This window comes from Solanum stenotomum, chromosome 6, assembly GCF_019186545.1.
Source record: "Solanum stenotomum isolate F172 chromosome 6, ASM1918654v1, whole genome shotgun sequence".
Taxonomy (NCBI): domain Eukaryota; kingdom Viridiplantae; phylum Streptophyta; class Magnoliopsida; order Solanales; family Solanaceae; genus Solanum; species Solanum stenotomum.
In genome coordinates this window covers 58,184,032-58,197,624 of record NC_064287.1, presented here as the reverse complement: position 1 = coordinate 58,197,624, position 13,593 = coordinate 58,184,032, and the positions used below count along the sequence as shown (strand labels likewise).

Sequence of the window (13,593 nt, the reverse complement as noted above, 5' to 3'; positions counted from 1 at the left end):
TATGGTCTTATGGTCTTTGGGCCAACAAACTTTGGAAGTTTGGGCTCTATGTTACTTGGGCCAAACATATTTTTGGGCTTGCTCTTATGCATTTGTCCTCATCACTTTTCAACTCGACCTTTGAAAATAATTATTGTTATACAATTTTAAATTCTACGTGTGAAATTTCAAGATTCATGAGCTTAGAACTCGTTGAATTGTTTTCCATATATAAGAGATTTCCTTATCCCAATAAAGATACATGAAACAACAAATTTTAAGAGGTAATTACATCACATTATTTATTTATTATATATTATTATTATTACTATTTTGTGATTGACAATCAAATATTTGTCCTAATAAGTATAAATCTTTTACAATTGAAACGTAATGAGGATAGAGATTTTTCTTTTGGTATCTCAAATATAGTATCTTATCCTTTTTAGAATGTACTGGTGAGAGTATACTGGGTATGTTGTTGTATATGCATTCAATTTGTGGTAAAGTTGTAGAAACATGGCTAAAGTTGCCAAATTTTACATTTTTGAAAGAAACTTTAGTCAACCACTTATATGTTAATTTAAAACTATATGACTTTATCCAATTATACTCCCTTGAGAATATATATATACTGTGACTCTTGATAGCCAAATGACACAATAAGAAAGTGAATACAAAATATGAAGCAATTTGAACATTTCAAAAGAGTGATCTCCTTAGCAACTTGCAAATGTAAAGTATATGGTTCAAATTCCACTTCTTAAAAGAAACTATAAAAAAAGACCCTATGAGAAAAGGTTGAATAAGATATCTTCAAAGTGGCAACTTTATTTTAAAATGGCAAACTTTTTTAGAGTCTTTTAAGGTTGGAGGACAAAGCCAATGGTCCACTAATGCATATTTTCATCAATGAAATCTAGAAAGGGAACTTTCATAGCAATGTCCGAGCCAACTTGTACACACCCCTGAATATTATGTACCTACAATCTCCAACTCTAACTAGCAAATACTAAGAAAACTTGACATATTATATTATACATTAAAAAGAAAGATTAACGTATCTACACAACATAGTACCTTGAAAGATTAATGTATCTACACAATGTAATATTCCGTTGAAGGAGTGTCAATTGACTTCCCTTGCATGGGACTTTAAAAAAAGAAAAAAAACTCAATGCAGAAACTACAACACAAGTTGCCTTCACTTTCATACTTGTCCTGTGTAGTACAGCCTTTCCCTTTTCTCTGTTTATTCCTTGACAAAAGATCATGCAGTCTCACATATGCAACTTATCTTCTACAATGGAGAATCAAATTCAAAACTAAAAGCACCTCCCCCCACCCCCAACACACCAAAGCAATGTAAAAGGGAATTAAAAGAAGAAAAGGGAGCATTAAAGGATCCTTTTCATGTTTATCCTTGACTTTTAACAAGTTCAATCATCAATTCTTGAAAGTCATTTTAGTGCTGATACCACTTTCATTTTTCAACTGCCTTTTTGCAAAACTGCAAAAGCTTCTTCAATGAAACTTTCTAGACATCACTGAATTAACTGATTTATTAACATCTAGAGGAAGAAAACAAAGGCAAGCAACCTGGTGCACGAAGCATCATACAGGGTCCCAAGAACGACCGCACTCCAAAGGCAACCAATCCTGATAGCAAGCATTAGTCGTTGATTTCATGGCTCGAACCCGTGATTTATAGGTCACACACAACTTTATCATTGCTCCAAGGCTCCCCTTTGGGAGAAAGTAGAGGCAAGAAAGTCAAAGGAAAAGAATAACTTTGCAGGATTTAATATATAGATGACAAACTTATACCCTTTTTTACCAGAGAAATAAGCCATCTCTCCTTATGTACATCACCCCCAACAACAAAAAGTCAAAACAAATGACAAAAAACGAGAGGACCAAAAAAGTCATAAGAACCTAACTAGTGTAACCTTACATTCCATTTCCCAAAATTATATAGCACCTTTCCCAGATTTTGATTGGCTGAAGTTTATTCCTTTACAAGAATAGACGTGAATTTATGGACATTCAAAAACTTCTCAGCCTTTCAAAAACTAATAGTAATATAAAGAGGAAAGACAACAATAAGTAACATATGAGGCTCCGTGGTTATGTAACTGTTACCTAGGCTTTGGTTGTGATGCAAATGACCACACTGGTCGAACATTTCTTTGAGCTGAAGGGCTAGCCAGTAATGTAGCCTGAGATCGAGTTACCATCTCAGCCATGGAAGGGGTTTGATAGGCTTGGACAAGACTTGATCCACCTGTGGAGTCACCTCGTGCTGTTGCTCTTTGCCACGAGTGTGAGCTCAGCCCTGACAAGATATATGCCCTTCCTGATGCTTCGTATACATTTCTGCTTGCCATCCTCTCCTGCATCTCCTTGAGCTCAGCATCAAGTGCAACACAAAGCCGATCATGAGATTTAGCAGACTGTGACTCTGACAACAACTTTCTGGAGTTCTCTAGGATGGAAGTCGCGCCAACTAGGTCTCCTTTCTCAGCAGCAGCTCGTGCCTGTGCCATTGCCTCGGCTACTCGGACCCTGTTCTGCTGCCTGTCTACTTCAATTAAAACACTCTCTTGTCCAGCCTTTTCAGGTCTCTTGATCCTAAGATCTTCGCTTCTGATGGAAACCTTCTCTTTCGTGAAAGGATCCACGTATACACACTTAACCTTTAACAATGATGTTTCTGCACATGAAGATTCAGTAGGGATATTGATTGAAACCAGAAAATCCCTCTCTTCATCAGCATATAAATCTCCAACATCAATTGTTCCCATGTGTCCATCAGACATTAAGCGGTTTGGATAGCTTCCTGCTTTTAAAGAGCTAAGACGGACACCTGGGTGAAGACACTCGATGCTTACCTGAAGCTCCTTGACTACAACACTGAGAAGGCCTCCAATGCATTGAGCAAAAGCATCCTGTATGACACCTTCTGTCTCAATAAATGAAAACGTTCCTCCTGAAATCTCTGATATCGAATGCATTGACGAAGCATCGTGATCAGCACCAAACCCGAAAGCATGTACTGGTATTTTAAACCCTGAACTGTTTCCACCATGAATGGACAAGGGTAGAAGCAGCTTGTAGTTAGGTTGCTGCTGTCTACTACCAGAATTATTACTGACTGTGTATGTGTCTTGACCATCAGACAACAGTATTATACTAGTAACAGAGTTCTTTTCCTTACGGTCTTCCATTATCTTGGCACCCTTTCTCAAGCCTTCAGCAATATTTGTCCCTCCATTTGCAACCAGGGAGTTTACAGCTTGCAGTGCTTGCTGCCGTCCTGTCTCAGACATCCTACGAAGAGGGAAGAGGCGGCGAGCAGTCGAAGAGAAGGCAATTACTGCCAGCCTATCATTGGGACCGAGATTCTGTATCACAAAACCCATAGCACGTTTTAGTAACGCTAGTTTGGTGCCAGCCATACTTCCACTGATGTCAAGAACTGTGACAAGGTCAACAGGAGCACGAGGCGTTTGGGAAACCTGAGACAAATTTACCTGGTTTTTGCCTGGTTCTTGTACTGAGACTGAACCAGGAGCCTTTAGCTGGACTAACACAGTAAAGTTATCTGAAGCACTGGACCTTGAGACTGCCGGAACCTCAGGGTAAGTTTCAATCTTTACTTTTCTGTTGTCACAAGACTCACAACCATCTATTGAACTCTTATCAGAAGCACTTTTCTCAGTAGAATTGAGTTGATGACCCAAAGATTCATCATCATCAAAGATGGCTGGCTCAGGAGCCTGAAATAGAGGGGAAATATGCCGATTTGGTGTTGGGCGGGTTGTTGGTAAACGACGTATTACAGTCATTAGTGCATTATTTTGGGGCCAGTCCACAGGATTGACTCTAGCCCTCCCAATAGGAGGATCTAGGCTGGGAAACTGCAGAGGAATTTCTTTCCATTCTGCCCTGCAAACTGGGCAAACTTGATTTCCATGTTTCACGTTTGAAGCAATACACTGGAAGTGAAACGAATGTGAACATTCAGCGGTGAATATAGCATGGCCATCCCCTCTCTTCATTGAAGCCAAACATATTGAGCATGTTTTCTGAAAGTAGAAAAGCACGGGTGAGGTGACGAAAAGAACAATGTACCAGTTTGATTGACATACAATGCAAGTAAAAGGAAATGGTTCCATCTAAACAGATTTATAGTAGTAGAAAAGAAGTCAATTATGCACTATTTATGAGACAGAAGATTGCAAGCGGATATGTACTCATGGACATACACTAGAGATGAACTATTGTAGCAACAGAATACAATTTTAGCCAAGTCCAAGAAACTCGTTACTGATTAAGTTGTAGGTGGACAATATCAATCAAGTCTCATATTTTCCAATGTGAATTACTATCTGTTGTTATATTTGCCTTTTATCTTGCTACGTTGCTGCTAAATTTTTCTTGCAATCCTGCTCGAACACGTTTCTTTTGTGTCGAGGGTCTACCAGAAACAACCTCTCTAACCCAACAAAGGTAGGGGTAAGGTATGCGTTCATATCAATCAAATACCATTCGTGAAAACACTGACAACAGAAGAAATGGAAATTTCGTTTTCCTATTTATTAGATTATTGTTTTCTTCTGCAATCTATCGATAGACCAAAATACCGGAATCTTATCGCTAAGTCAATGACCCAAAATAGAATAAAGAGGAAACAAACAGAAGAAGTTAGCAGAAAAAATAAAACTAACGGCTTCCAAATGGAAAGATCATGTGGGTCAATAATGTCTCAAGCATATTTTGTAATCAATAGAAAATGGAATAGTATGTCCATACAATAACCATTGGACTCAAATAAGATAGAAACAAGAGGTCATGCCGGTGACAAACACATATGACTACATACTTATGAAAGAATCAAAATCAACTTTTTTTTATTTTTTCTCGTGTTGAGGAAAACTAGTCACTTTCATGACAAACCATAAGCAATCAAAGATGCACAACAAAGATAAAGTTTAAAAAGCCATCACTAAGAAGAAAGGACAAGGATCCTGAAAAATACTCTTATGACAATTTGCAGGCCAAATCCTGGAGGTACTCATTTCTTACTTTGAAAAATATAAAACAAAATCTGGATAAATGCACACATAAATACAGACATATTAAGCAAACTTTGCTTGACGTTTTGTTGGTAAAGAATATTCAACAGAAGCTGCTGAACAAGTTACTTTCCTTTCTAAAGTGGTGAAAGAACAACACCTATAACGCTTGAACAAGGAACAACGACAAGAGTCCTGAACAGGGCTATTATGATTAATCACACAACAACCGCTTGGAATTGGTCTACTTTTCTCTCTAATTGAAAAGTAACAGAAGTTTAAAAAACAAAAATGAGAACTGTTTCTCAAGTCTGTAAGTTCAAACAATATGCATAGGCATATAGCAACAGCAGAAATTGAACAATAGGCTAAAACATAGCAAATTCAATGGAATAATTACAACTTATTACCAGGTAAAGTTTCGAAATTTTCCATTACACAGAGCGATAGAAAGCACATACAATTAGTCAAATAAAAACTAAAGAAACAACAGTAACATGTCCTAGAATTACCTAGTATCACTCAATTTCTTTCCTGTGATCCTTAGTAGGCCACTCCCAAATTTAGACAATATGAAAGGATTGAGCTTTTCTAGGTTACAATGTATAATTAGCTACCGAATAGAGTAGCTAACAGATATAACCAAAGTCTACATGTTTAACTAGAACCAAGAAATTCATTTGACCATAAAAAGCAGAAATAATTCAAATTAAGAGAGGGATAAAAAAAAAAGACTTGAAAGAAGAGTGAAGGCCTAAAGTATCCCAATTTTTCGTGTTTCATACCTGAACTATCAGGTGTGCAAGCTTTCTACCAGAACTACCACCAAATGTTTATCCAAATAGTTGGTGATAGTTCAGTAGGAAACTCGCACACATAATAGTTCAAGTATGAAACTTGAAAAGTCCAGGATACTTAAGTATATTTTTTACTCTTTTTACTCTTTAGGAGTTCTTAAACATCAAACACTTACATATATTGATGAAAGACACACACTATCTACAAAGTACAAACAACAATTACGCCTCACTCTCAAACAAGCTCAGGTCAATCAGCTATATGAATCCCAAATTTTCTACATATTTTTCAAAATTCCCTTCATGTTTTCCTCAACATCCAAAGACTAATTTCAAAATTTGTACTTGTAAAACAAAATTCCTTCCAAGTTCACTACTTTGTCAGCTACAATCACATATAAAAGTGAAACAGTTAAAAATAAAGAAAGAACAGGAAAACAAACCTTAGAAGATCTACTTAAGCTCTTGGAGAGCTTCAACACTTGTGACCTTGGGGTCGCCGGAGCAACATCCCAGTCAGCTGTCGCCGGCGATATAAGGGCGGCGCCGGAATGCCTCTCTGATTCAGAAACTGTTGAACTACCACTATCATCATTTTCATCCAGTGTTTTTTTAGGAACATAAGTACAAAGATTCAAACCAAGAGCCAATTTCACTTTCCCCCATTTGCTTACCATTTTTTTTAAAGTAAAAATTTCTCAAACCCCTTATCAAAAGATTTCAAGAATCACCTACCCTTTAAAACAAAAAAGGAAAAAAATTCCCCCTTTTTCACACTTTTTTTTACTATTATTCTGCTAGCTTTGACTTAAAAAGACAGTTTTTTTTGCAGAAATGCAGCTGAGTTCTTTAAACCCTTTTGGTTATTGGAGCTACAGAAGAGAAAGTGAGGCACAAAAACCAAGAAAAATGTGAAATGAGGAGAAAATAGAAGATGGTTTAAGAAGAAAAAGTCATAGAAGGGTGATTAAGAAGAAGCATTTTGCCCAAAAAAAAAATGCTTTTTGTGTTTAGGCAACAAGGATTGGGGAATGGGGAAATGAGAGAGTAAAGGAAGGAGGAGTAATATGGAGATTAATAAGGTGAAATTTTTGGTTGAAGAATCAAGAAAGGACCACAGAGCTGACCTGTTTGTTTGTATGTTTTTTTTTTGTAGATGTGTTTGTGGTTGGTTTTATTGACTTTGGTTTATTGAGATTTGTAAAAAGGTACAATACTTACCATCGTGCTATAGCGGATGGGGTTGCTTCTTTCTTTACAAGAGATTTTAGATTTGAATTTTGGATAAGTAAAAATTATTGGTAAAGTGTGCTTATGCATTGCGAATTTAAAAAAGTTGAGCTCCAATATAGACATTAAACACAAGATAAGAAACTCGAGTCTTATATAAGAAAAAAAATCTTGATAGGGCGCGCTTCCCCTGAATGGGGCCTTACACTGCTCGAATCCAAAATAATCGAGCTTCAATTTAAGTTTCGAACACCGAATGAGAAATCTGAGTGCTGAATATAAAAAAAAATCTTGGTTGGATGCGCTTCCTCCGAATGGGGCCCCACATAACACAAATCTAAAATAGTTGAGCTTCAATTTTATTTTATTAATTGACTATGTCCGTACTGATAAGGGCCTTATTCTATGCACTTCATATAGTTATGAGCTAATAATCATATTTCTGTTAATCCAATTTCTTATTTTCTAAAGTCAAAGTAAAATTAGGAGTTCTCAACAGACCAAAAAAAAAGAGTCTAAAGTAGTCCTGTCATAATCTTAAATTTGGTTCACATGTAAATTTACAAAGGAAAAGAAAAACATTATTATTTATTATGTTATGTTAATATACATCATACTATTCCAAGAATTTTTAGTTGTCTTATGTTTACCAATTTCATTTTCACACGACGTTTTATATTTCTTAAGAAAATTCTTACCAATATGTATTATTTTGACTAATAATTATTCAAAAGTGAATAATTGATATGATTGCCTTATATACACATTATATAGTAATTACACATTAATTAAATCATTAAAGTCTTTCCAATTAAATCTATTTTGATTATCTTATGTGATTGACACTTTAAAAGGCGAAATTTTCCAATTTTCATCATAATTTTGCTATCTATTTGATTAGGATAAAAAAAATATATGAGAAAGCAAAGTGTATCATTCTTATTATACGTATTAATTAAAATATGTAAAAAAAAGAAAATATGAATGGAGTTGGGTCCATAATGAGGTATCATTGTTGAAAAAAAAATGTCTATATGCATCATAAGTATGACAAGAAAAGTAAAAGTGATTTTTTTATAATAGAAAAACTCAAATTAGTGGGATTTTCCTAATAACAAATATGTATTTAATATTTTTGATTAAAAATTTTAAATTTGAATTTTAATTATGAAATCATTTTTAGTAAAATGTTTTATTCTTCAAAGTGAATCTCTTTTTATATGAATTTAAATTAAACAGACCTCAAAACGAATACTACTGAATATTGAATAGAGAACTTAAAAAAAATAATTTGATTAGTAAAGCATGACTTCCACACGTGCACTTCATTAAACTTCATAAAAGTCAATGACGGTTTTGAATTTTTAATCTGTCAATGGTCAATATTTTCGGAAAGATTACATTATAATAACATATGTTAATTATAAATTATTTTTAGGTAAATTAGATTCGATTATATAAAATTTTAATAAGATTTGTATTGTTTTATTTAATGGATGTAACAATATACTCCCTCTGTCCCTAATTACTTATCCATTTTTCTTTTTATAGTTGTCCCTAATTACTTGTCCATTTTGACAAATCAAGAAAGGACAATTTTTTACCTATTACACCCTCAATTAAATAACTAATTACTTTGAAAAATGTAAAACTTTTCATCTGCTTCATAATTAATAGGGGTAAAATGATAAACTCACTATGTCATTAATTGTTTTCTTAATATGTGTAATGTGTGTCAATTTAAAAGTAGACAAGTAATTAGAGATAGAGATAGTATATGTTTACATTAGTAGATCTTGATGTGTTTTATGTTATAAGGTTTTAGAATAATTTGATCAGAAAAGAATATAGAGTTTTAATTATAAACTCGACTACTAAATAGTTTTGATTTAATATCTACGAATTATTCATTTAGAATTCATAAGTAACTCAAATGTGCTATAATATAATCCAAAACACATATAAACTTTAAATCTCAAATTCATAAATTAAAATTGTTGTTCGATCTTTATCGTCGAATCTCCAAATGTACATCTAGGAGAATTTCATGTTATTAATTAACCTACCCGGCTACCCCAATCCTCTTTTTTTTTTGTTTAGAATGCAAAGTCTCATGAATTTATCAATTTTTTAGAAATATTTTAGGAATAATAATATGGTGTGTCTCTTATGGGTCTAGAAAAATTATAGCAAGTAATTAATTGGTTGAAAACTTCTAAATTTATAGGTGAATTCTTTGACTATAATTTTTCTATTTGGTGCTTATTATATATTTAAATAAAAAGTTGATTATTGTAATTATTGACCGAATATAAATAAATGGCATGTTGAAAATAATTTTCTTCTTTAAAAATATATAAAAGTTCCATAATATGCAACACATTTTTTGTATTGAGATATATAGAATTAATGAGTTACTTTCAAAGTTCACAAGATTAGAAAATTTGCATTCAATAATAATTAATATGGTCAAACTTTAAGTAGTTGTCATTTGGATATTTTTCATAATAATCCATGCATATATTATTTTAGGAAAAAGACAATTACTGAAGAATAATTTATTTATTTATTTTGTAGTTTTTCTAGAATTTAGGAAGACATCTTTAGTTATGAATTACCAAGTCCAAATTCTAGATTGTCTTTTTAAACACAATACACATCACATATGATTCAAACAATATGAGTTTCTTAACTTGATTTTTTAATCAATTTTATCCGACTAGCTTAAATTTACATCGTAAAGTCAAAATAATAAAATACTCATAATTAAAAATAATTATATTCTCACAATTTAAATTCGAAATCTCCATGGATTTTCATTTGAAAAATGTAACAGATTATAGAGGAGATTTTTCTTGTGACTTTATTTCCAACACTAATAGAATTTTGACACTTGGAAAATGAGAGATAATTTTTTTAAAAAAAGTTTCACACTATATTACAATGTTAATTATATAGGATAAAAAGGTGAATTATTATACTTAGGTAGACTTTATATTATGATTGGAAAGAAGAGTGTGTCACTCTCTTTTTTTACTCTTAGGGAATCATAATCGCTATTTTTTTGGGTGTGTAAAAGAAAAATCTATTAATATGTAATATTTTATTGTTCATGTCAAATATGTAAATCGTATTAAATAATTTAATATGACGATCTGAACTGATCATTAGAAGATGTTAATAGAGAGATTGATTTTTGACATTTAAAATACATGAATATCATCTGTTACATCAACTCAATCACTTTTTCCAGCATGAGTTTCTCTTTCATTTGAATTTAGTGGCCAAAAAAGGGGGAATCAAATGATTCACCTTTGCACACTTTGTCAAAATATGGAATCCTAGCCAAGACTAAAACTACTTTTTATTGTCAAGAATTGAGGATAATTATGAAATGAAGAGAACATGATAAAAAATAAATGTATTTACATAAATAATGGAGGAAAAAAAAGCAAAGAGTGGACCAAACATAATTCTCTTGTTAAAAAAAGCTTTTGAGTGGAGTTCCCTATTCCCACTCAAAAAGACAACCTTTTAAAAGAGGGGGAAAAGAGGAGGTAAAAAAAGAAAGAAAAAAAAACTTATCTTTTTTATTATTCCAAAAGTTAATATTCCTCTCCCCCACAAAAGAACATCAACTAGGAACCAAGAGAGTGACCCCTTTTCATTTCTTCCCCTACTTTTGATAGCACACATGCCTTCCAATCTTTTTAATTTTATAAATTATGATGCCTGGGTTGATTCGTATATTTCAATTAATTTCATAGAGTACTTGTTATCTTTTATTAGTATCAATATCATATAATTTTATTTGTAAAGATTTCAACGGATAGAAAGAAATTACCTGATGATGGTGAGAGTTGAATTCAAATCCTCGAAATTTTTAAATCACTTCATTAAAATATTGTCGATAATATTTTTGATGAAATCTGTCAAGAATTTACGTTTTTAGCAATAAAAAATGAGAATTCATATAGTTCAACCTTAGTTTACTAATAAAAGATCATATATATACGATCAACTCGTCTTACTTTCAAAGTAAATATAGAATACAAACAAGTATTTAAATTGCTATCAATAGATTCCAAAAAATAATCCATGTAGAGTTATAACGAATCACCCACCCCCACTCTAACACACTTCTTGACTTCTTTTGGGGGTGTGGGGGTTTGAGAGGAGGAGGGGGCGGGGGGGGGGGGGGGGTGGGGGGGGGGGGGGGGGGGGGGGGGGGGGGGGGGGGGGGGGGGGGGGGGGGGGGGGGGTTATGAGGATAGGATTCCCTTTGGTTCCTCTAAAATTTGCCAGACTTTCTAGGGTAAGTCAACTAGAAAGCTGACTTTTTTGTTTTCATTATTCTAAGAGAACATTTTGTTTCCTTTGATGGTGCCTCCCACTTTGGTGATTTTAGGGCAGTGTGGTCTTTGTTTTTACATGCATTATGTATATTATCTGTACATCATTAGGAACTTATAATAATGACTCTTCTCATTCTCCTATGTTAATTAATTAAAATACTACTAATTACTTTGACTAATCACCATTTTTTTTTTTACCATAGCTTTGGAAACCTCAAATGTTTCTTAGTATAATGTGCTAGGGTTCTATCTCATGCAGAAATTTTAATATGTTACCCATTTTGTTTTAATTTATGTGATAAAGTTTAACTCGATTATAAATAAAGTTTAAGCAAAAAATGGAGTATTTTGAAATTTGTGATTTAAATATGTCAGAACGTAAACTTATATAGTTATAATACTTTTAAAATTTATGATAGTAAAATAGATTAATAAATACTTGTGTGAATATAATTATTAGAAAATATTTTTTAGGCATAATATATAAATATGTCTTTTAATTTGGCCTTAGCTGATTTTGTGTCCTCTAACTTTGAGTGTGCACAAGTAAGGACTTAAATTTGTGTAAAACTGAAAAAGTACATACACATTTTATGTGACATAATACACATAAAACGTTATGAAAGACCACAATTATAATGTAAAATGTGTGTGTCTATTTGTTTCAATTATATACAAGTTAAAAATATCTAATTATATACACCTAAAGTTAGAAAATATAAATATTAATCAAAGGCAAATTAACTTAACACTTTTATGCACCTTTTATCCCCCTTCAATCCATGCATATCCATCCATATGAGTAAAATCAACTAGTTGTAATATATAAGTTAAATATAGTAGGCCTATTTATTATGATGTCACATGTGTGTTGATCATAATTCATAATCATTACCATATTCATCATTAGCAGCAGCAGCAGCAAGTCAAACCTAATCTATGCATCTTGTTGAGTACATTGCCAAACATCATGTCCCACAATGTTTAATTATTACGTTGTGTGATGGAGTCAGGATTTTCAATAAGTGAATCTATAATAAAAATTAAAGAAGTAAAAAAGTTTAACATCTATAAATTATGCTTTACAATACATAACTTACTTCCTTTTGCGTGATTTTAACTCTACTTTATCTCTTTTTAACACACATATTTCTTTTTACTAGTCTGGACCAAGATATTCTTGAATTGATGGTCGTACTTGAACCTTCTTTCTTATCAGAAATAGTAGCAATATTTTTATCGTTTTTTATTTTACAATTTCGATTATAATTTGTATTATTTTGTGTTTCGTTATTACATTATTTCCTTGCCGTTACTGTTCTTTCTGCAGTATATTTTGTTTTGCTCTCCATTTCAATTTTTTTTGGTTACTACTCTCATATTTGTATTCCTTCTTTCAATCTGTTTGAAAATGCTTTATTTAAATCAAAGATCAATCAGAAACCTCTCTATTTCTATGAGATAGGAATAAAGTCAACATGCACTCTGACATTGTTTGTTGACTAGATATTCTTAAGTGGAATGACAAAGAGGAGTGAAAATTCATATAGTTCAATTGATGTGATCAAAGCACAGTAGTAGTAATAATTCTTGCTGTTTTGATATGTATGTATGTGCAACCTTATGAAAGTGAGAATATATTAAGATCAAACAAGTATCAAGTATATAAAAGACTTGGAAAAAAAGGCGGCCCTACCATTTTCCCAAATGGATTTTATTTGACATTTTTTTATGCTTCAACTTTTTAATGGATTTGAATGAATATAAACTTAGTTGTGAGGATAAATGAATATATTCCACTTCAACAAATCTACACTCTTATTAGAGCCCTAAAAGCACATAAAAAAGCTAAAATAAATAAATAAATTATTAATGGCAAGAGGAACATAAAATACCTGTTTTTTTCACTATAAAAAAACTTAAAAGACTTATTTATCAACACTAGACATATACCAATCTTCCACTAAGTTTTATTACTAACTAATTGAACATTTTAAAGAGAATATTACCCCCACCCCCCATTTTGTTCTTGTTATGTTCTCATGTCTAATCCCAAATCAAACTCAGAACCGAATTCTTTTTTGACTATTAAGTCAGGTTGGGCACACCTCGACTACTCCACCAAGCATCTGCTACTTACTACCAGCACAAGTA

General features: G+C 32.5%; 1 protein-coding gene across 1 annotated transcript; it reads right to left on the bottom strand.

Moving 5' to 3' along the window:
• Positions 1–1,794: 1,794 nt before the first annotated feature.
• Positions 1,795–6,995, bottom strand: LOC125867058 (E3 ubiquitin-protein ligase WAV3-like). Its single transcript, XM_049547475.1, has 2 exons — positions 6,298–6,995; positions 1,795–4,067 (listed from the first exon to the last, which is right to left on the bottom strand). Exons 1-2 carry the CDS (start codon positions 6,529–6,531, stop codon positions 2,118–2,120), a joined length of 2,184 nt encoding a protein of 727 aa, XP_049403432.1. The 5' UTR covers positions 6,532–6,995; the 3' UTR covers positions 1,795–2,117.
• Positions 6,996–13,593: the final 6,598 nt, after the last annotated feature.

Coding starts and splice junctions, on each gene's coding strand:
- LOC125867058 (XM_049547475.1), bottom strand. CDS start 6,531: ATGGTAAGCAAATGGGGGAAAGTGAAATTGGCTCTTGGTTTGAATCTT. Junction 4,068..6,297: donor GCTTAAGTAGATCTTCTAAG/GTTTGTTTTCCT, acceptor TTCTACTTTCAG/AAAACATGCTCAATATGTTT.